This window comes from Hydra vulgaris, chromosome 04 (assembly GCF_038396675.1).
Source record: "Hydra vulgaris chromosome 04, alternate assembly HydraT2T_AEP".
Lineage (NCBI taxonomy): Eukaryota > Metazoa > Cnidaria > Hydrozoa > Anthoathecata > Hydridae > Hydra > Hydra vulgaris.
Genome location: NC_088923.1, coordinates 39,264,560 through 39,290,000, shown reverse-complemented (window position 1 = coordinate 39,290,000; position 25,441 = coordinate 39,264,560). Strand labels below are relative to the sequence as shown.

Genomic DNA, 25,441 nt, shown 5'->3' with positions numbered 1-25,441 from the left:
TAGGTAGTTCTGTGTAATATAAACAAGCTTTTCTACATTGTTGCTGTTAAGATTTGTTTGGGTCCAAGTGATAAATTGACCAGCTGCAGAAAAAAATCTTTCTAATTTTCTCAGCAGAGAAGTCAAAATCATATTTAATTTAGATGCAAGTTTTGGCCATTTCATATCTCTCATGTTTGTTATAAGCAGAAGCGTGGTGGCTCTAAAAAGCCCATGTGGGATTTTTATTAAAAGGCCTATATATGCCGGATTATACCGTATATGCTTGATGTAATATATGTATATATAAGATGTATATATAAGAACTGACCTTATTCTAATAAATCATCAATACAAACTAACAAGTTGAGATAATACTATTTGTAATTAATAATATTGCTTGTAATACTTCAAAATAAAAAATGTTTACAACAGGATTTTTGTGTTGATTTTCTTAAAACACAACTTTACCGCAACCAAATACGATTAGTATTTTATTGTTTGAAGAACATAGCCCAACACAAAATTAAAAATCAAAGATTTTAATTTTTCTATTACTATATAATGATTTATATTTTATTGTATAATAATATAAATTTTTTTAAATTATACATAATTTTATTCTAAAATAAATATTGAAAATCTTGAAAAATAAGAAATTATTTTTATAGATAGTTTATGCTTTTGTTTAATTCGGTGTTTTAACCTTTCTTAACATTTTTGCATAAACTCACAACGGCAAAAATGCCGCTCTAAAAATGGTGCCGTTATTGACATAATTTAAACATAAAAGTTTTTATAACGTAGTTTTATTTAGCAGTTACTTAATTGAAAAGTATTTCATATTTTTTTCAAAAAATGATATTTTAACGTTTTTCATTTCAAAAATTAATATAATGAAAATAAAAAAATTTAAAGCCATGGAAAAAATTTAAAAAAAAAAATTTAAAGCCATCTTTATAATTTATTTTAAACTTACCTATAATTAATAGTAATAAAAATGTGTCGTAAATAAGTAAAGTGTATAGGTGTAATATCAAATTTTATTTGAAAATATTTGCGGTACTCCCACACCTCAATTAAAATAAGTTCGTTAAATAATATGGTTTTACGCTATTTTTAAAAGGTTTTTTATGTTATACATATTCTTTAACTCGTGAGAGTTACATATTAAAAATGTGCGCAAGTTATTTTAATTGATAGCGGGGAGTAATTTTATGGTTATCTTAATTGTTATTGACATGTATAAATACTCATGAAAATTGACTCAGTGAGTAAAATTTTTTTTTTTTTTTTATTATTCATCTCCTCAAGGCCAAGAAGGTCACTACAGATGAGGAGGCTACTTAATAATGGTTATAACCCTCTCTCAACTCTATAACTCCGAAACACGAACCTCGACAAACAATGCCGCTGTGAGGAGAAATAAGTTGAGCGCGGTACTACCAGGGACGTGGTGGGGATCGAACTCGGAACCTTTCGCTTATGAAGCCAGCGCTTTACCACTACACCACTACCACATTGATCTGAGTAACAGATATACTAATAAGATATTCTTTTATTATAATATTTCAACAAAGATTCAAACAAAGCACTTAAAAGGTACTTTTTTTTTTTTTATTAATAATTGTTAATGTATTCTAAATTTTGTTCAATTTTAATTGCGTGTGTATTAGTGTGTGATTTATCATTTTGAAATTTTTTTTTCCAGAAAAAAATGAAAAAACAGAAAACTGGATGGGGAAAGAAAAATTACAAGCTGAGTTAAAGATATTGGGACAAAAAACTCTCGGAAATCGGGACAAAAAACTCTCCCTGGATTCTTTGCATCATCATCAACTACTCCTATACCATCTGATTCCAATGATACCTTTGAAGCAATTTCAAACAGACGAGGTTTCTAGTCACATTAATCCAGTTGACTTTCAATTTCGAAAACACCAGACCATATTAGTATTCAATCCCTCCAAACATTGGATAACATAGATGATTCAATTAAACTTTGGCAAAGGCCAGCAACGGGAGGTAAGTTTTATAACTTGTACCCACCCAATTCAACGAAGCTCTGTAAAGAATACAGTATCCAGAGGTTATAAACGCAATATTGATAACGAACAAGATGAAACTGTACGTACATGGCTCAGCTTTAACCAGAAGAGAGAGAAGTATTTTTGCAGTGTATGTATATGTTTTAATAGTGATGCTAACAACATTTACGTGACTGGATGTCCGTTAGACCCAATCGGAAGATCACACCATCTACACAACATTAATAGACATGAGCTATCAGTTGCCCACTCTGCAGCATTAGACGCATTCTTTATCTCTAAAGCAAGAAAATCCACTCGTCACCTTCTAGACCAAGGAATTAAAACAGTTGTAGACCAAAACTGTTTTGTTCTTAAAAGCATAATAAAAGCATTTTGCACTCTTGTTATGCAAGGTCTACCATGGCATGGGCACCAAAACAAAAATGCTACCACCATTTTGGCATTTGCGGCATGGAAACATTCAAGCCTTGTTAAAATTTCTTATAACAGTGGATCCAATGCTTAATGAACACTTGAAGCAGCTTTCAGCCAACGAAAAGACATCGCAAAAATGTAAGTTTGGTAAAAAATATGGTGCAGTTGGCAGAGGATCAAAAATTACCTGGCTTAGTAACAAAACCTTTGATGCACTACTGAAAGTTTTCACTGCTCAAGTACAAAAGCGAATTATCAGCCTAATAAATAAAAATGGTGTTTTTAGTATACAAGTTTCTTCAACAAGTTCTACGAAAAGAGAGTATAATTTTAGCTATATTATATTCCCAGATGATGTCTCACGTGGATGAGTTAATGGCAATAATGCAGTTTCGAGATAGCAATTATTCCAACGTGAATCAATTAATCTCTACAACTCTGTTGAAATTGGAAGAAACTGGAAAAAAATTTGACCACTTCAGGAGATATGATTAAAATATTTGCATGTTAACTATTATATTTATAGGTACTTCAAAGTAATATATATGGTATCATGAAATTAGATCCTGAAAAATCAGAGTTGAAAAATGATTTAGAACGTTTAAGTATAGCATACAGGAACGGTGGTGGCAGTGTCCGTATGAAACAGCTATATGCGTTTCCAAGATCAACATTTCAAGAAATACATTCTTTAATATTCGGTAATATATTGACAGAAATGCGTGCTAGATTTAGTGATAAAGGATGCGAAGATTTAAATACTTTGTGTTCAATTGTATGTCCAAATATGCAGATTTTTAAGACTGACAAAGAAATTGATGCATACAATTTCAATACATATATTGCAAAATTCCCCTCATTGAACAACATTGATTGTGTTAGTCTTGGACAATGCGGATGTTTTAGAGGAAATCCCTTTAGATGAAATTGTTAATATATTTGCAGCAGGAAGCCATGAACGACGCCGCCTTCTACTCAGATAGTTTCTTTTAATATATATTCTATATTTAAATATATATTCCTTTTTTTAATCTGTCTGAGGACAGGATATTACGGAGTGATTTCTTTATTTACATTCAATAATATAAACTGTATAAAAATAAAAAACTTTATTTATTATAAAACAAGTTTATATCTTTTTCGAAATATTACAAAAATGCAAAACATGAGTTTGATACTTATTTATATAAAACTTGATTTAAAATTTAACACCAAAAACATTTTAAATGAATTAAAACGCAATACAATTACTATATAGTAATTGTATTGCAATTAAAATCATTAAAGAAAAATGTTTTGGGGTTAAATTTTTAAATTAAGTTAATTTAAGTTAATTTAATTATACAATAATAGCTATTATTATTGTTGGGTCTGCAGACTTATTTAAATTTATTTTGTCAACATTACGATCGTTAAAAACCGTTTATGAGTTCATAATTTTTCTTATGAAAAAAATATCATAATACGTCTTAAAACATCTACTTTGTTTTCAGAGCAATATTATTATTATGCAAAATACTAATATAATTGCGGTCAAAGCTGAAGACTTTATATCAAGTGATTAATAAAATTTAATTTGTGCAAACAGAAATATCGTAAATGATTGTGGAATTTCTATAAAATGTAGAAAAAATTAAAATTTGCCAAAAGGCCCATATTTAGATGAAAAAGTAAAAAGCCCATGCGGGAATCCCGCATAGCCTCTGGGGCCACCACGCCTCTGGTTATAAGGAGTTTGCCTAAAAAGGCTGGTTCTCCATGCCATCTTCTTTATATTATTAGTTGTTGTTGACTGTTTCATATATTCTTCTTTTTTTGGTCAGCAAGTCTGATATTGAAGCATAAAGAATAGTAAATAAGTAAAAACATGTAGCCAATTTCATGAAAATACAAAATAGCAAAACAAATGTGAAAATGAAAAGTTAATTTATTTTTTTTAATATAAAATATCTAACTTCATAGTGCATAAAATATAATATGCTTATTATATTTTATATCATATATTTTATAAAGGAAAAAGATTGTGAAGAATATTATGTTTAATATTCATCTGTTTTTTACCTTTAGGATTTTTTGAAAGTGATGAATAAGATTTAATAAGTGATAAATAGACTTTGTGCTTTATAGAGTCTGTGAGACAAATCTATTTCTAATATATTTTTCCAAAGGGAGAGGGGGCCACTTCAGTCATAGAGGCTACTCATTTTTTATTTTTTGGTTATTATTACCCTCTCTCAACTACTTAACTCTGAAACACAAACTTTGATGAATTAAGCCATTGCGTGGAGAAACATGTTGATATACAGAAAACATGTCATTTATTTTATAACTTTTTTACTTTTTTAATTGAAAATAATTATTAAATATTGAATTTAACTAAAAGTTAAATAAAATTTTGAATTAGTTACCAAATTAAACTGAAAGGCGAATTTTTACTTTATTTCGAGTTGGGCAAAGTCAAAGTTGAAGTTAACTAGGCCTTTCAGTAAACTTCGTAATCTGAACTTTAAAGAATATTTTCCAGTCCTTACAGCAAATTTCCAACCTTTTAACTTTAGGCTGTTCTTTTTTGCTTTTATACATTGTTTTTATACATTGTTTTTATACATTGATTTTTTTTTTTTTTTTATACATTGTTTTTATATTTTGTTTTTATACATTGTTTTTATATTTTGCTTTTATACATTGTTTTTTTTTCTTGAACATCGGTGTTTTGGAACTTTTTATGTTCCTCATGTTTTCCTGACTCATACAAGTTATAGTATTATAAGTTTTTTGTCAACTGCTTCTTGCTTTTTCACTCTCCTTTGTGCTTTGCTAATTTCTAACTTACTTGGTAGCTCTCACTAATAACAAACAAATAGCCTTTTTAGGAGTAAATTTGTTTAAAAAATATATTGAACTGCTTTGATGCAAATTTCTATCAAGATAATTATAAATTATATAAGTATAAACATAAGATTAATTATTTAAGAAAAAAACTAAAGTAAAATTAAATTCATATACCCCTTACTTTTTCCAGAGGAATTCCTGGTACTGGTAAAACTAAAGATGGGATGAGCTTTAAAATATTCATTCCTATAATTTCTTCTGGATCTTCAAAACCATGCAGTATGGCAAATGAAAAATCACAATCTTTGATCTCTCCCTGAGTAACCAATTAAAATCAAATAATTAAAATTAAATATAATTATTTAAAAATAATTAATTAAAAATATAATTAAATTAATATAAATTATATTGGCATATATTTTTAAGATAGATTATCCATTTAAAAAACTTCTCACATTCCTCTGATAACTTCAAAATAATTGAATCAATATTTTTAAAGATAATGGTCTTTTAAAAGGATATATTCTAAGGAAAGTATCTATGTTTTATTTAAAGTAGTTAAATATAATTTATAATTATATTATAACTTTTTATAATTATATTATAACTTTTATCATTAAATAAACTCATTGTGTTTTAAATGCATCAAATAAAACTATTGTGATCAAATGTTGTTGGACATGAGAAAAAATCAACAACACTCTCAAAAACCAACAGCCCACACATAGTCCTGCCAAGCAACTGGCTTTGGTCATATGTGCATTTAACAACCACTTCTGTGCTTTCACACTTATTTACTCCAGCTAAGGCTTAAAAACTCTCAAAATATTTTTGTAAGTCACAGGATAAAATAGGAATACACTTTTTAATGCTCTAATAATCAACTAATAAGACAAAACTTACATCAAATCCAATAAGGAAACTTGCTTTCATTACTTGTACTGGTTCCAAAATAACTAGAAAGCGAGGCTCATCCCCACTCTGTATACGCTTCATCCAAACAGAAACTACAAAAATATTACCAGAAGAATCCACAGCCTCTAACTAAATAAAAAATTTTATTTTATTTGCAAATAACAGCATAATATATTTTTAAAAATAATATATTTAATATATTTTTTAAATATATAATAAACATAAGTTTAAGAATTATTAATTTTTAATGTTGAGTACTTAAAGGATAATGGCAATTTTTACAAATTTAGGATAACTCCTAAATTTGTAAAAAATTGCATGAATTTGTAATTGTGAAATATAATTAAACATAATTAAAATATAATTAAAAGAATATATTATATTAAAAGAATTAAATATATTATATTATATTAAATATATTATATTAAAAGAATTAAAAGAATAATTAAGATATAATTAAAAGAATATTAAACATTTAAAGTATTATTTAAACATTACTTAAACATTATTAAAACTTGTTAATTTACTTAAACATTATTAAAACATTTAATAAATGTTTTAATAATGTTTAAGTAAATTTTTTTTTTAATGTTTATTAAATATCAAATATTTATTCTTGCATATATAAATACTTTTAATAATAATAATAAAAATGTTTCGTGTTTTAATAGCAACCAAAGTATTGTCTAACGCCAAAGCCTACTATTCTCAGAGACTTCTAGAGAATCTTTAACAGTGTCTATAATAAGGGCAAATCTGTTATTCCACCTCTTTTGCATGGTTCAGATTTCATTATCTCACCTAAAGACAAAGCTGAACTGTTTGCTAAGAAGTTTTCATCAATATTGTCTCTTGATTCTAGTAATCACATCCTACCTGATATAAATTGCTTGACATTCCTATCACTTCAGCTTCTACATCTAAAGTGATTTCCTGCTTAGACTCTTCTACAGCTTTGTGGTTAATAAATTGCTTGACATTCCTATCACTTCAGCTTCTACATCTAAAGTGATAGATAGATAGATGTGGTGAGATTAAGGCTATCGCTCTCAACATTTCTAAAGCCTTTAATAAAGTTTGATATGCTGGTCTTCCCCATAAGCTATCTTATTTTGGTGTATCAGGTAACATTTTTAAGATTATTGAATCCTTTCTTTCCAATCATAGTATAAAAGTTGTCCTCCGTGGACAGCACTCTTTTTCATATCCTGTAACTTTAGGGGTTTCTCAAGGCTCTATCCTTGGCCCTATAGTTTTTTTAATTTACATTAACGATCTCCTAGAAATTCTCACATCTAAGGTGGCATTGTTTGCTTATGATACTACCATTTATTCTTGTCTTGATAAGAAGCCAACACTCTCTGATTGCTTGAAAGGAACATTGAACTTGAAAAGTATCTCACTTCTACACTTATGCTACAGCATGGGGTTCTCAGTAGCTGGTGAACTTTAACTCAGATAATACACATTTTTTTCGCTAATCCTTATTGCAACAATCTAGATTTTCCTATAATTATGAACAGTAATGTACTTGATGAATCATCTACCTTTTGTCTTCTAAGATTAACTCCTACTTTTGATCTTTTTTGGAAACCATATATCAAAACTCTCTTTATCTCACTCGCAAGTTTTTTTACTCAGGATTCTATTCTTTATCTCAAATCTGTTCTTGTATGTAATAGTGTTGCCATATCTGGAAATGGATCTTGGAACGATGACCTTTCTATTACCAATAAGGTACAAAAATGTATTGTAAACATAGTTGGATCTGCTCTTGCAGCCAACCTACAACTATTGTCACATCATTGTAATTTTGCTTCTCTTTTTCTTTTCTATAAATACTGTAATGGGCACTGCTCTAAAGAGCTAGCATCTCTTGTGCCATCTAATAAAATGAATTCTCTTGTTACTGGTCATTCAATTAACTCTCATCCTTTTACTGTGAGTGTTCTTGAGTGCTCCAAAAATTCTTGTTTGTCTAGTTTTTTAACTAGAACATCAGTTCTTTGGAATTTACTCCCATTTTCTTGTTTTCCTGATTCTTATAATTTGCAATATTTTAAGTTGTATGTTAATCGCTATCTTGCTTTATAAACTTCATCTTTTCTCAAGCCTTTATGGAAGTAAAAATGTTGAAAAAAAAAAAAAAAACTTACAACTTTTCCAGATACCATAATGATATTTCCAGCAACATCAACAGATTTCTCTATAAGAATTTCTTGCTTCGCTCGCTCTTCCATGGTAAAAAGATCATATATTTTTATATTATTACAAAGTTCTTGTTCACTGTATCCAAACAATGAACAGGCTGTTTCATTTGCCATTATTATTTCAGATGTCTTTCCATTGATTGTCAGTACTGCTTCAGTCTACAAATACAATCAATAATATGTCAAAATTAATATTCCTTTTTTTCACTTTTATATATATAAAAATGTTCACTATTTTTTATTGTAAACTTATTTTTCTATAATTATAAACCTCATACTAAGGTCAATGAGCACCTCTTAACAAGAACAATGAGCACCTTTTGTCCATAATGTAAAAATTTTTCTTTTTATAATATAAATATCAATAAAACCTGATTCTTTTTCATAAAATAATATCTATAAATTTTAACAATTTACTGTAGTGGTGTAGTAGTAGAGCACTTGCTTTGTAAACCAGAAGTTACAAGATTGACTCCCACCAAGTCCCTGGTAGTATCACGCCTAGGTTGTTTCTCATCACAGTGTGCTTGTTTGTTAAGCTTGTGTTTGGGAATTAAAGTGTTGAGAAGTTTTTAAAAAAGGATACAAGATAGACAGGATAAAAACAAGTAGGAAAGTGCAGCAGTTTGGGAAAAAAAATCTCATTTGTTCTTCAAGAAGGGTGTACACATACTAAGATTGAGGTGATGTGCTGTGTTGTTTACACTTTGCAGCTAGCTAATTGAAACATATATCTAATAGTGATGGTTAAAAAGAAACATACACTACCCAACTATTGGCAAAGGTCTGGTATGTTGTGAAGAAACTAAGAGATTCTTAATATATTTTTAGCTGCAGTTTATGTTGATGCTGTAGAACACTGTTAAAAAAGAATCAGATATATGAGCAAAACAAAGTTTAAAAGCAACAGCAGAGTTAGGGTAAAGATATAGATATAAGTTATAGAAAAGATATAGATAAGCCAAAAATATACCAGCAAAAAAATACATATCTACAGTATTATTCAGTTTTAGGAAAATATAATTCTCATGAAGAATTAGACAAGTTTGAAAAAGAGCTTGATAAAAAAGAAAAATGAAAAGTGTGATCAAAACTAATTTTTTAGATAAAAATTCTTTTAATAGAAATTTCATAGATGACTGAAAAAGGAATTGAAGAATATCAAAAAAGGATACAGAGGTGTGCAGAGTAGTCTCTGTTAGTTTATCTGGAGCCGCTCCGGAGCTGGCGTTACAAATTTTAATGGAGTCATAGCCTGGAGCTAGAGCCAATTTTTTGACCTTGGTTTCAAAGCTCTGCTACCATGGACTAAAATTTTTTATGTAACAGTATATACTTCTTTTTTTTAAATTAGTATTTAAGTTAGTAAAAATCATATATTTGGTCACAAATTATAAAATAAATTATAATATTAAAAAATAAAATAAATAAACTGACCATTTTTCTATTAGTGAATGAACTAGTACTATCTTCATTCACACCAACAAAATTGAAAAACTTCCAAGATGCATTTAGTGATTCATTTATCAAAGGACTGGGACATAATCCAGCATGATATGAAGAAGCAAAACTAAAACTTCTGAAAGATTCAGAGAGCTTATCTAAAAATTAAAATTATTATTTATTATTTTACTCTTGTTATTACGTTATTTTACCATTGTTCCTTAGGTTACTTAACTAATATTCTTAAATTACTTTACTAATGATTATACTATAATAATGATTATTACTATAATAAATTATATTATTTTTCATAACATAATAACATTAGTTAAAACTCTTTTATTTATTTCTCATTTAAAGTTATGTATGTAATTTTTAATAATTTTTTGTCTAATGTGTTTTTACAACAACAAAACAAGAAATAATGAAGGAATTAACAAGATAAAACTTAAATTAAAAAAATTTATAATTATAGAAAAATAAGCTTAGAATAAAAGAAAAATAGTTGAACATATAAAAAAAAAAGATGTAAACAAAAGAATTAAAATAAACTGAGAGAAAAAAGATTTGAAATAGAAGTCTTGAAGAATAAGAGTTAAAAACTAAAGAAAAAGAAAAAAAGTAAAAAATTTATTTTTAATTAGGAACTTTTTTTTTTCTTCTGTTAAATTTGTATTTTTTTAACCAAAACTTGTAAATATTTACTCTTAATCTTTTTTATAAACTTTTTCTGATTTTTTCTTGGCTTGTGTCTTTTGCAATGACATTAAAATATCGTCATTTTAAATTAATTTTTTATTATTGTTCATATTTGTTTCAAAATCTTTTTAATTAACATTTTCAATTGATTCCTTATTAATAAATTTTATTAATAATAATATTTAATTTTCTGTTTTCTTCAAGTTTATATTTTATTTTTTTATTATTAGCATAATTATTTTTCTTTTTTCTTTTCCTATTTTTCTTTTGTTTGTCAGATGTTTAATTTAGATGGTTTTTCCTTTGATTAGTTTTGAACTGTAAGAGTGTCTACTAAACTTTTACTGTTAACTTATTTTATCATAAATTTATTTCGAACGGTTAACCCTTGGTTAATGGTCTTGGTTTCGAACGGTTAACCCTTGGTTAACGGTTACCGGTAACTCCCTGTAAAAAGCAGTTTAATGTTTTTGGTTTTTTCTTCTTCAGAAAAATGGCATACAGAATATTAATTCATTATTTTTTTTGTAATAGCATTTTTTACTATTACAAAAATAAAACAACATACAGTTACTAAAATGTTTTAACTGTTATTTTTTGATTTAAATTTAAACAATTAAACTTCACACAAAAAATGCCTTAAAGGTACAAAACAGCAAATGCCTGAAGAGTAACCAACAGGGATAGTTTGGACATGTTTAACTACTTCATATCTTGTTGTCAAGGTTGAAAATTTTTTTTCTAAAAAAAAACAAAAAGACTTGTTTTTTTTGGTTCAAACTACTTTTTTTTTCAAGTTACCCATGTTTAAATTTTTTAAATCAAAAAAAGAATTAAGCTTGAGTAAATAATATCTTTTATCAATATTAATGATATAATTCATCAATCAGTCTATTATTATTTAATGTTCTCTATATAAAAACAAGCTTTGCCACTTTTACTACTACCATCATGATAAAAAGACAGAAAAATAAAACCATTAAAAAAAATATTTTTATTTTATCTTAACGTCTTTTTTTTAATTAGTTTTTATATTTATTTAACAATTCATTGATTTAAACAAATACATGGTAGTATTAAAATGCTATAACATAATCAATCGTTTTAATAAAACAACAATATGAAAATACTGTTACACAATATAACGTTGTTTTTTAAAAACAATTGATCATACTTCTTCATATTATCATAAAAGTTTGTTGTGAATAAAAATATCATAGAATATGAAAATTTTGACAAGCACTACAATAACAAGATGAACAACAATAAATCAAAAAAGATTTAGTTTTAAGGCATAATTTAACTTTTAATAAATGATTAAAATACTTTGCACTTATTGTTTTTGTTTAGAGCTATTTGTGTTTCATAATGTGTGTTTTTTTGTTCTGCGTTTTTGCTTTGATTTGATTCTTTACTCTCAAGTGAACCTGTTCCATGCCAAATGACCCCAAAATTAAAAAAAAAAAAAATACTCTATATCTCAGAATTGCTGATTTCTATACAGTTGAGAGAACTAAGTAAAATAAAAATTCTTGGAAACAAATGCTAAAATTGAAAATTTTAGCATCTGGTTCCAAGAAGATCCTAAAATATGACCATTATACTTTTAACAGATGTTGGCCAGACCCCTCTTGTCCCTTCAAAACTGCAAAGCTTATTTAGAGGTTTCAAGTTATATAACTTTAAAAATATTTAATCTTTTTAACCCAGAATTTATAGAGACTGTTAGCTTTAAACCAACAAGTGAAGATTTTAATATAAAGGGCATGTTTTCTTTTTGTTAACAAACTTGAATGAGTTGTTACTTAAGATATATCAAGGAACTCACTAAGCAAGCATGTCTTGAAAACCTTTTTTTTACCAGATCAGCCTATGGAAATGTAAGTAGGTTAACACACAACCAATTACCCAACTTACGTTTTAAAAACTTAACTTAATTTTTAAAGCAGGTCTTGATTGCTGGATAAGCAGCATTCAAGTGAATCGATTGTTGTATTGTGTTAATACCACATATCTGACTCACACCTGTTACAGTGATTAATAATACTAATTGAAAGTGAAATTTCTTATCTTGATATTTTATAATTAAATTATCTTACCATAAATAGTAAAATAGCAGTAAAAATATGAATAAAATATGAATAAAATATTTTTAATAAATAACATCATAATTGTTGGGCATTTTAAGAAACAAAAAAAGCGAGAAAACAACTGACAATTTGAAAAGATTATTTTAATTTTTTTTTTACATATGGTTTTTGTTTTTTTTCTAGAATATAATCTTTGTTTTTAATGAACTTAATTCATTAATAGTTTGGAGGAGGGGAAGGGGGGAGGGGTATAAAACTTGTTTTACTTTTGATGCTCAATTACATTAATAGAATTTTGTATATTATATATATAATTTTGTATATTAGTATATATTTTTAGTAAGATACATAATTGCACTATATATCATAGAGCCACCTAAATAGTTGAAAAGCAGTTCACATATTTGTCTACTTAAGTGTAAACAGTAGAAACAGTGACCTCTAAGTTGATGTTTAACAATCTTTATGTTGTTTTTAGCTTTATTTATTTCAATCATGATTTTATATAGTTGAATCATAACCTCCTCATCCCCCCTTCCTTTCTCCATTCAGTCGGAGTTGTCAATTCTAGAACTTTTAACCGATCTTTATAATTTAACCACCGAATTGATTTAACCAATTTGGTAGCTTGATGCTGCACTTTTTCAATTACTTTACAGCAACTAAGAGACCAAACTGGCAAAAACTCTAGAATAGACGAATAAAAGTCAAAGGATTTTATTATTTAGCAATCCAATATGGCACAAGCTTCACACAATCCAACATTTTACTTGCATTACTTGTTGCGGAAATCGCTTAATCCTTCCACTTGAGTTTTTTTGAAAAAGTCACAGAACATGAAATGCTCTGAACTACTTTAATTGATTCCAGATGCTCTATCACAGTGATTGAAACTACACATGCTCAAGTTTTAAAAAGTCAAAAGCTCATCGTAACTGCTAGATGAAATGGTAATGGAACTTGATGGAATAGACTGGATGAGTAATTATTTCATTGTAAAAGATAAACCATTCAAATTGGATTAGATATTTGAAATGAATGCAATTGAAAAATTTTGAGGAGTCACCATTTATGGTGATGAAAACCGTACTTAATGAATGTTAGTATGAAATATGGTGTCTTACTAAACAAGAAAAAATGAAAACAAAATAAACGAAATAAAATGTTGTGTCATAAATGCAACAAGAAATAAAGAGAACCAAATAAAATACAGTGCCATTACTATAACAAGGAAAAACAAAAATAAAATGTAATAAAATGTGACACGACAAAAAGTAAAGAGAAAAAAATAAACAAAATGTTTGACGGGAAAAAGTGAACAGTATGATGGAACTGGAATAAAGAACCTGCAATTAATAATACCATCTGCAAATACAAGCTGAACTAAGAGCACAAACATGCTTACTAGATAGAAAAAAATGGAGGGATCAACTCTGACATTCTAGTACTATATAACGGAAAAGCATTGAAAACATATATATAACGGAAAAGCATTGAAAAGTATTGATATCCCTTATATGCATTGTAGAAAAAAACAAAGGCCAACAGGTACATTAAGTAGGAGACTTTCAAACTCTCAATGAAATTGTAAATTGTCACACAGCAAATACAGATGTTTTGTCAATCGAAATTGCGTTGTTTGAGGAATATAAAAAAAAAAAAAGTCTACCTTCAAATTCATATTGATAAAAAACTTTAGCTGTATCAAATAGTGATTATAAAAGGGGAAAAGATTGTTTTACTGGAATATATTTTGGGTTATTCCATATCAAATCACCTAAAGGCTCCCAGGGTACCGCCTCAGATTTGCTTTAAACTTTGACCTCACACAGATCTTATGAAAAAAATACAATCCAGAAAATTTCAGCTTGATTGACCGATTTGTACAAAAAGTTATGATTGAATTAAAAATGACCAAAATCCAAAAAATTTGTGTATCAGGAGCTTACAGCAGTAAGTCGAATTTTTGACAAACCATAACTTTTTAAATAAAGATGGTGTTCACCTGAAATTTTGTAAGTTAATAGTTTTTCACCCAAATAATCCATTATTGCAGTTGTTTTTGACTGATTTTTTTACAGTTTTTGAGTTATTGTACCTTAAAGTTGCTAAATATTGCAACATTATAAATATCTTTTTGAACTTTAACATTTTACAGTTTAATACTTACTTACAGAAAGTGGATTTTTTTGTTACCTTTGTGTAACGGGTGATGCGGAAGTTATCGGACAAAATAAAAACGTCAATAACTTATTTATAAATAAAAAAACAAACTACTATTATATTTTTTTTTAAATAAAGCATTTATCTTTTAATAAAAATATATTATTTTTTATATGAAAAAACACCACCATCTGCAATTGATCTCAATTTTGCTCTGACGCCTTTCATATGCAACTGTAAAAAGTATAAATCAATTTCTTGTAGTTTTAGTTAAATGCGATCAATCAAAACTTGCTCTGTTGAAGCTTGCCAATCTCCCTCGTAAACCTTCTGTGCCAAATGTCCCCAAAAATTTTCAATTGGTCGTGCTTGAGGCACATTTGGGGGATTGGATTCTTTATCAACGTAATAGACATATTGGTCCATCGAATTTAGAGAATCTTTAAAATAATGAGAACTTGCTAAATCTGACCAAAATAAATAGTTAAAGTCTCCATGATACTTGTGAATAAATGAAAAAAGTCGTTTTTCTAAACATTCATTAATATAGATTGATGAATTGATCGCTACAGCCTTGGAAGTGCGAAACAATGGCTCGGACATACCACGGTCAGATATGGCTATCCACATTATTAATTTTTTTGGAAATTTCTCTTTTCCTATAAAACGAACACTTTCTGGGCATGTCTTTCTGTTGTTTGTGTAGTATCCAGAATTTCCAGGCATGTTGTCCCCTGCAAAACAAAAGTATTTTTCGTCACAATGACTAGAAGCGATTTTGTGTTATAGAGTTGGTTAACTATTTTCCTGCTTCTTTTCTTTGCCTTTATTTGTTGTTCTATAGTGTATTTTGGAGCCTTTTCACATTTTCTATATTTAATATTTATTTTTTATCAACTGACGACCAATTGTTGATTGATTTACACCGAATTTAATACCTATTTTTCTCTGACTGACCCGTTTTCGATTGTTGACAAGTCGCGTTAATTCGGCTTTCTTTTCTCTAGTCCAAGATGTCGGACGACCAGGGTGCTTTCTACCAGCAAACGATTGAACAGTTTCAAGTCTTTTTAGGTTATCATATATTGTACTTCGAGCAAATCCTTCTTTTACAAAATGATTTACGATTTATTTATTTTTATATTAGGTTTATTTACAAAAAACATTTTTAGTCGCTTTCGAAAAGATTCTCGTTCAGCTGCATTTAATCTCATTTTAAATAATTGTGTTTCAAATAATAAAGTTTATACTTTATAGAACATTTATGCCTACGCATAAAACCACAAAGAATAATCAAAATTATGCATTAAAAATTAATTTAGCACATGCAGCAGCCTATTGAAAAATCACTTTTTTTTTAAATTATGATAAATTACATTGACTTGCATAGAAAATAGCGTAAACAGTTAAAATAAATTATGAAACTTTTTAATGTTGAGGTTCTATAAATAGACAATCACCAAAAAAAATTTAAAGACCTATACTCTATCTTATGACATAATTGAGGCCTTTTGAGAGTGATGATATTTTTAAAAGGAGAACAAAAAAATACCACTTACCACATACAAAATTTATACCTCAAACTTTATACAAACTATACTGTAAAAAAGTGCATTCAAAGAGTAAGACAATCAGTTAAAATAAAAAGTATGTATACATGAAACTAATTAGCTAAATGAAACTAATTAGTTAATTATTAGACTATGAGCTAGTCATAGCCTAATAACTAGTCATAGGGATGACAGTAGTATATTTTTATTTTTCTGTGAATGAATTTATTTAGTTTTTTTTTAATGACATAATGTCTTAATTTGTACTAATAATAGTAAACATAGTAAAAAATGACAGAGAAATGTTGTGTGGGGAAAGTTTTAAATGAAGATTGCGACAAAACGTATTATTGTAGAATGATTGGAAGAACAAAACTAAAAGATATTGTGAACACAGATGATAAAGTTTTAATTCAAAGATTTGGACACACTTTTGAACTAAATGAGGAGATATGTTTTCACCATGAAAAAGCCTATATTTCTAAATATGAAGCGTTTCAAAAGTACTGCTGTGATTCGTTTAAGTGCACAAGAAAAAATTTATTAAAGGATTGTGTAAAGTCGATGTTTTAACAACAAGTCAACTTAAGAGCAAACCTGCTCAAAAACTTTGCACTAACTGTTTGAATGAATTCAAACTTGAACTAATTATTGGAAAATTTAGTCAAGAAGATGAAGACAAAGATGTTGATGATAAGGAGTTTAGTTCTTCAGACCTAAATAACACAGTTTTAAATAAGAGTGCTTCTTTACTGGAAATATCTCCTCTAAAAAATGTAAGTAAATGTGACAAATTAGGATATGGAAAGCAAAAAGTTAAAAAATGGAAACAAGTATGACAAATCTAGTAGCATCAGCATTGGATATAGACCCAAAAGAAACAATATCTGAGAAAGAGCAAAAGTGCATTAACTGTAATGATTTAGACAAACTTTTAGATGCAATAAAGGAAAAAGGAAAAATCAGTTTGAATAAAGAAAAAGTTCAGTTACTAACATTAACTCCTGATAGTCGGTCAATTAAAAAAACTTGCAATGCATTTTCAGTTTCAGACCATCTTGTTAAGAAAGCCAGAAAGCTGAAAAATGAAAAGGGAATACTTGCTAAACCTGAGGCTAAAAAAGGATATCCTTAGGATATTGTTAAGCAGAGAGTCATTGAAATATATGAATCTGACGAATACACTAGACAATGTCCAGGAATAAAAAACTTTGTTTCTGTGCGTATAAATAATGTTAAAGTTCATAAACAAAAACGCTTAATAGTAGTTCATTTAAAAGAACTTCATCTGGAATTTAAGAAGTTATACTTTGAACACAAAGTTGGATTCAGCAAGTTCTGTGAACTAAGGCCAATAGTAGATAGTAGTGGAAGCCACTCAGTTTGTGTATGTTCTTACCATCAAAATGCTAAGTTGATGTGCTTTGCTCTTCCTAACAGCCATTTAATATATTACAAAGATTTAACGAAAGTATGTGTTTGTAATATAGATAGTCGAAATTGTATGTTTTATCTATGTTCCAATTGCCCTGGTAAAATAAATTTGAAGACTTACTTAGAAAATGTGTTTGAAAAGAATGATTTTGATTTTGATGATCAGATCACATATAAACAATGGGTGTCAACTGACCTAACTGCACTTATTGCAGTCCAAAAAAGCATTAGTGAATTATTTAGCATATAAGCATTAGTGAATTATTGAAACTTTAAGTGAAACTCTATATGACCTTGTCACCACCACTTTATCAAAGAAGCACAGTCTTCCTACTTATCAAAGGCAAAATAAACATTAGACCAATATACCTGCATTATTCTGATGGATTTTTCTTGTACAAGATGCTATATAAGGGTTTTACTGGCAAGCCAATCAAGCTACCTTACATCCATTTGCTGTTTATTACAAAAATGAAAAAGATCACCTTAAATATGAATGCTATTGTTTAATTTCTGGCCATCTTTGTCATGACCAATCAGCAATCCACTGTTTTCTCACAAAGTTGCTCCCTATGGTCAAAATCAAACTACCCACAGTGAATATAGTTAAATACTTCAGTGATGGTGCTGCATCACAGTATAAAAACTACAAATGTCTAATAAACTTAATTTATCACATTGTAGATCACCAAACAAATGTTGAGCATCACTTCTTTGCTACGTCACATACCAAAAGTCCATGTGATGGAATAGGAGGTACTATAAAAAGAGAAGCAGCAAAAGCTAGTCTACGAGCAGCAATTACAAATCAGATTCTCACACCACAAGATCTGTTTACATGGGCTCAAAAAAACATCAGGTGTTAACATATTTTATGTTTCAAGTGATGATATCAATAACCATGAAACAACCTTCAGAAACGATATGAAGGGATGTGCACAGTTCCAGGAACAAGAAGTTATCACTGTTTTGTACCAGATAGAGAAAAAATGTTTTTACGAAGAATCTCTAGTGATACTGTCTACGATACTCATGATGTTAATTTGATTTAAAAAAATCTTTCAACTTTTCACCCCGGTAAGTATATTGCATGCTTTTACGATGAAGAATGGTACATAGGGCTTGTGGTTGATGTTTGTAATGAAAACCAAGACGCTAATGTAAAGTTTATGCAAAGAAACAAATTAAATTTAAAATGGACAAACGATGCATGATCAAGTCAGTGTTGGGTTCAATTTGACAAGATATGTCAAATAAGTGTTACATTGATTAAAAGTATAAGTGCTTGTGACTATATTCTTGCTAGTAATGAGTATGACAGTATTATGAGTTATATAAATCATAAATAAGCTAATTAGTTCATGTATAAATACTTTTTCTTTTAACGGATTATCTTACTCTTCGAATGCACTTTTTTACAGTATAGTTTGTATAAAATTTGAGGTATAAATTTTGTATGTGGTAAGTGGTACTTTTTTGTTCTCCTTTTAAAAATATCATCACTCTCAAAAGGCTACAATCATGTCATAAGGTAGAGTATAGGTCTTTACATTTTTTTTGGTGATTGTCTATTTATAGAACCTCAACATTAAAAGTTTCATAATTTATTTCAACTGTTTACGCTATTTTCTATGCCAGCAAAGTCAATGTAATTTATCATAATTTTTAAAAAAAGTGATTTTTCGATAGGCTGCTGCATGTGCTAAATTAACTTTTAATGCATAATTTTGATTATTCCAACAAGTGGTGACCCTAAGTACACAAAGGTAACAAAAAATCCACTTTCTGTAGGTAAGTATTAAACTGTAACACGTTAAAGTTCGAAAAAATATTTATAATGTTGCAATATTTAACAACTTTAAGGTACAATAACTCAAAAACTGTAAAAAATCAGTTGAATTTCAGGTGATCGCCATCTTTATTTAAAAAGTTATGATTTTACAAAAATTGAATAAAAAATGCTGTAAGCTCCTGATACACAAACTTTTCGGATTTTGGTCATTTTTAATTCAATCATAACTTTTGAACAAATTGGTCAATCAAGCTGGAATTTTCTGGATTGTATTTTTTTCATAAGATCTGTGTGTGATCAAAGTTTAAAGCAAATATGAGATGGTACCCTGGGGAACTTTCAAAAAACTAGGAGGTTTGATATGGAATAACCCTTTTGGTATTAATGTGGCTCAAACAATAATGACCACAATTCTTCAGCATGTGCTCAATGTAAATGCAACCATGGAAGAAGCATATGATAACTACATTGATGATATATTTGTTGATGAAAGTGTGGAAACTGCAAAAAACATAGTGAAGCACCTGTATAAATTTGAATTGCAATGTAAACTTCCACAAGGTCTCAAACAAGAACATTGTCTTAGGATACAAGCTTTATATACATTTATACAGCTATACATTTATTGTTTAGCTGGAAATGTTCCTCGGAGTGATTTTATTTCTAAAAATTGTAAAGAAAACTGAAAGAGTTGCTCACTGAATGGAGAAGCTGAGCTTTATTGTGATGTATCATTTAAAGGATTTGGTGTAACTCTCTTCAATGGAGAAGTAGTCTTTGAAGATACAGCATGGCTACGGCCTACAAGTGACACACACCATAGTAATATAAGTTAACTGGATTCAATATTTAAAGGACTAAACTTAGCTAGGGCCCTCTTAAAGCTTAGCCTTGTAAGTTAATTCACAAAGAAGGCATGTTCTCGGGATCAACAAGACCCTCACAAAGATTAGACTTGTTAACTTACCAAGAGGACATGTTTCTATTGTAAAATTGGTGAATTGTAACTACACATGTTAGAGATCACATAGATAACCTGTTGAAAGTCACACATTTTTTTATGATGAACGTTTAATAATTGTTTAATGACAATTATAATTAAATGTATTGTCATGAGACTTTTTAACTTTGTATATATGTTGTAGACCCGATCAAGATAAATGCTCTTGTAAATTATTTACCTGGTCCCAAAGTGTATGGAAGGTAAAAAATGTACAAAAGACAAAAAACAAATCTTTTGTCAACAAATTATGTCACTTTTATTTACTTTTAATTTTTTTCCAACACTTTCACGCTGTCTAAAAGTAAAAGCAATTTAATTAATTGCAAAATTAGACATATTTTAAACTTCAACAAAAATACAAACTTAATATATATATATATATATATATATATATATATATATATATATATATATATATATATATATATATATATATATATATATATATATATATACTAGGGTTTCTAAAAAACAACATTTTTGAAAAATATATGCAGAGACCCCCTTAATGTGTTCTATCTAATACAAAAACACTAGATTTAAAATTTTTTTGAATAAAAAATATTTAAAGGGGTCCCTCAAGACCCTCGAATATTTAATGGGTCCCTAATATTTAAAAAAAAAAAATTTTTTTAAAGTATGTCAACCTGGTACTCAAATGAAGCAAAATTATATAAAAATTTCAAAAATAATATTTAATTTGGAAAAATTTTAACTTATCGAAGTTGTCATAAAAATAGATAAAAAATGCATTTTTTTGTTTTTTGTTAAAAAATGTAATTTTTCATGTAATAAAACCAAAAATAACAATTCTATGTTTGAAATCTATATCATTTTTGAAATTTTTATATAATTTCAAAAATTTTTTTTTCCATATTTTGATGACAAAAAGTAAAAATTAAAATGCAAGACCGGAATTTTTATTTTTATTAATTGATAGACTACCTGCCCCAACCAAACCCTCAGTCGATGTAGCAGCACTCCGTTGCGAGTCAGGCTATTTGTCAGTCGATATAGCAGCACATGATTTACAGTAAAAAAAATAAAAATAAAAACATTTTATTAAAAAAATTAAAAATAAAAACATTTTATTAAAAAAAATAAAAATAAAAACATTTTATTAAAAAAAATAAAAATAAAAACATTGTTTAAATTGTTAAAAACATTCAGAATGTTTTTAAAAACATTCTTCAATTAAATTTGCGTTTTTGTTATTTTTTGAAAAAACGATTAATTTGTAATTAAATTAATGGTTTTAACTTTCTGACAACACGCAAATGTTGGATGAAAGTCAAAAGTAATTAAAAGTGACGTATGTGTTGGCGTAAGAATCATTTTTTTCCTTCCGCTCTTCCTAAATGCAACGAACTATATATATATATATATATATATATATATATATATATATATATATATATATATATATATATATATATATATATATATATATATATATATAAATATATATATATATATATATATATATATATATATATATATATATATATATATATAATAACAAATCATTAGTTAGTTCTTTTAGGCATTGTGAAAGTAATTTTTAAAAAAAGTAAACTTTACTTGAATTTCATAAATTTTATATGCATGTTAAAGATGCTTAAATTATATTTTTACTAAATTACATTCTAACTAATTGAAATTTTATAAATTTGAATTTAATATATCCATTATGAAAGATTTTGAAACTTATATTTTGAAATTGGGAATCATAGGTTATAATATCTTTTATAATCATATACCAAAAAAATTTTGAATGTAGGTTTTACTTCTCAATTTTATTTTTACTTTCAAGTTATTTATAGCAGAATTATATATAAATAAATAATGCGCCCAAGATTTATCTTTTGATTCAACAATTAAAGAAGTATCTTTTAATTATAATAAAAAATTTTATAATTGATTTTATTGATAAATAAAATTTTAAATACTTTAATTATTCAGTAAATGTTGAAGAACTCTTTCATTTTTGTAACCTAATCTTACATTTAAGTTTAAACATTTTCTAAAACCCTGCTAAATTTTATTGCACATACCCTATTTACTCACACACTTTTTTTACCTTATTTTTGACAATAGCGGGAGATAGAGGAGGAGGGATGAAAGAATAAAAAGAACATTTAAAATCAGAGCAATATAATCTGATTAAGATAACGATCAAATGTTTACTCTGTACTGTTTCATAGTAGATGAGTGCACCTTACATAATTATAGATTTCTTTTTTTTAAATAAATATACAAACATTTTTATGAATAAAACATTTTTTACAATAGAATGTGTTAAACTGACACATCTATATATCCACCTTAACATAAACATAAGCCTATCATATTTAGTGTTGGTCTGAAAAAAAATTACAAAAAAGTTATTGTAAATGAAAGTTACCAATTTTACAAAAAAGACACTCTTTTATTGGAAAAATATGCAATTTTTGGTGTTTAAGATGGTGGTTCAGTCTCTAGCCTCTGAGTACGCCCGGTGGGTAGAAGCTATTGCAAATTTGTAGCTCACTGTTACACCTATCTTTTAATACCAAGTTATAGGCATTTAGATAAGAATTGAAAAAGTTGTAACAATTTAGATAAAAGAAAACTAAATTTTGACCACAGTTTCTTCAGCAAACCCATATATTAAAAATTTGCAACTAAAAACAACATCAACTTTTGTATGATTGTTTAATTTTGATAATTTTAATGATAAAACACTACATTAGAGGGCTTTTTATTAATATATAACATTCTAGTATTTTATGGATATAAAAATTTCATGACGTATATATATATATATATACATATATATATATATATATATATATATATATATATATATATATATATATATATATATATATATATATATATATATATATATATATTATATATATATATATATATATATATATATATACATATACGTCATAAAATTTATATCTATGTATATATATATTTATGTATATATATATATATTTATGTATATATATATATATATATATATATTTATATATATATATATATATATATATATATATATATATATATATATATATATATGTTTATCATTGGCGATATATACCTTGAGATTCAACCAACTTATTTTGCACAACATGTGCTTCCATGTCTTGAAGAACTCCATCTTTAAAGTGACTTGATGCCAAATTATGGAGATCAGTAATTTTCATTGATTCAATATTAAGTCCATCATCTCGAATATGACTTAATTGAGATGAATGATTTATATGACGGAGACCAGACATTGACGAATACATCTTTCTATACATACATACATATATATATATATATATATATATATATATATATATATATATATATATATATATATATATATATATATATATATATATATATATATATATATATATATATATATATATATATATATATATCATATATATATATATATATATATATATATATATATATATATATATATATATATATATATATATATATATATATATATATATATATATAATTTTTGCATATATGGTACACATCAACATTTATACATTGTGTAGATATCTAATGTGGGTAATATACACAAAAAAATACCCGTAATAAGGTAATATGTAAAAAAAACTTAACGTCTATTTTTTAAATATAACTTTTATATTACACACAACTAAAATATGTGAATGGTTGAAATCGTAACTATGGTAAAACCACCAACCGTCGAGTACTACCTGTTATTAATAAAAAATTTGTTTTAATTCAAAAAACGCGCTTTCGGGACAAAATAAAATTCAGTTAGGTTTGTTTTGTTGGTTAACAAATTATATGGAAATAACAATATTTTTGTTTTATTTACGATTTGAAGAGCAATTTTTTTAAAGTCGACTAAAAAGAGTTACAATCATAAGAATTACAATTACAATCATAAAAAATTAATATCATGTTTTCATTTTCTTAACTCTGCTACTTCAATCGTCTTATAAAGCAATTTTGCATTACATTTTTACGCCTCTTAACTTTTTATCATCTTTTTGTTTTTAATCGTTCTTTCAAACAATGTAAACAGTGCAATAGAAGAGGATATTTAGAAATATTTTATATTTGTTAATAATGGGTGATGACCAATTATAAGATATTTTTAACATACTGTCTTTATTTTTGTATAGCTTGTTTGGCTAAAATACAACGCAGACATGCAGGGCCGGAAATAGGGGGTTGCGTGGTGGGGTATGACACCCTTAAAACACTAAATCCGAGTCGACAAAAAATAAAGTTGAGTTGCCTTAGTTGGCAATTCAAAATGAATGCCTTTTAGAAATGATGTTTTATAAATTATTTTTAAACTTAAGTTTTTGTTTTTTAAATATAAATGCGGCTACATTGTCCATTACTGGTTTTATTTATCGGTTCATTATGCTCCTTTATCTCTTTTATGAACAATTTTGCTAAAGTGCAGATTCATTTTGTAAGAAGTTACAATGAATATAAACAAAATAACAGAAAGATAAAAAGTGGGTAAGCCATGTATGTAATAGCATACTTGACGATGATTATAAAAGAAAACATATATATGATATGTAAGTATGATATAAAACATATAATAGAATATTTGCAAAGTAAATGGTACGCAAAATAAATGTCCTGATCTTTTTAATTGCCTAATTCCATATATATCATTTCAAGCCCATAGGATTTATAGATTCCTTAAACGTTCCGCTATGTTTCCAGTATTATTGTTAGATTAAATTTATTTTCTGTTACAATAATTTTTTTTCTTTCAGTACAAAGAGATATAGACATTCACACGAAAGTTTATCATTATTTGTAAATTTTTTACAACTCCGTTATTTATCTAAAATAAGATGAGCCGAATTAAAA

General features: G+C 27.1%; 1 protein-coding gene across 1 annotated transcript in view; it reads right to left on the bottom strand.

Moving 5' to 3' along the window:
• LOC100201502 (PAS domain-containing serine/threonine-protein kinase) overlaps window positions 1-23,867 on the bottom strand; it is a 75,499-nt gene extending 51,632 nt beyond the window's left edge. The window contains exons 1-5 of the mRNA XM_065796320.1: window positions 23,667-23,867; window positions 9,839-10,002; window positions 8,348-8,560; window positions 6,180-6,320; window positions 5,458-5,592 (exon numbers count right to left, since the gene is read on the bottom strand). Of these exons, the coding sequence (XP_065652392.1) occupies window positions 5,458-5,592; window positions 6,180-6,320; window positions 8,348-8,560; window positions 9,839-10,002; window positions 23,667-23,859 (846 nt within the window). The 5' untranslated portion in view covers window positions 23,860-23,867. The remainder of the gene's footprint in view (window positions 1-5,457; window positions 5,593-6,179; window positions 6,321-8,347; window positions 8,561-9,838; window positions 10,003-23,666) is intronic.
• Window positions 23,868-25,441: the final 1,574 nt, after the last annotated feature.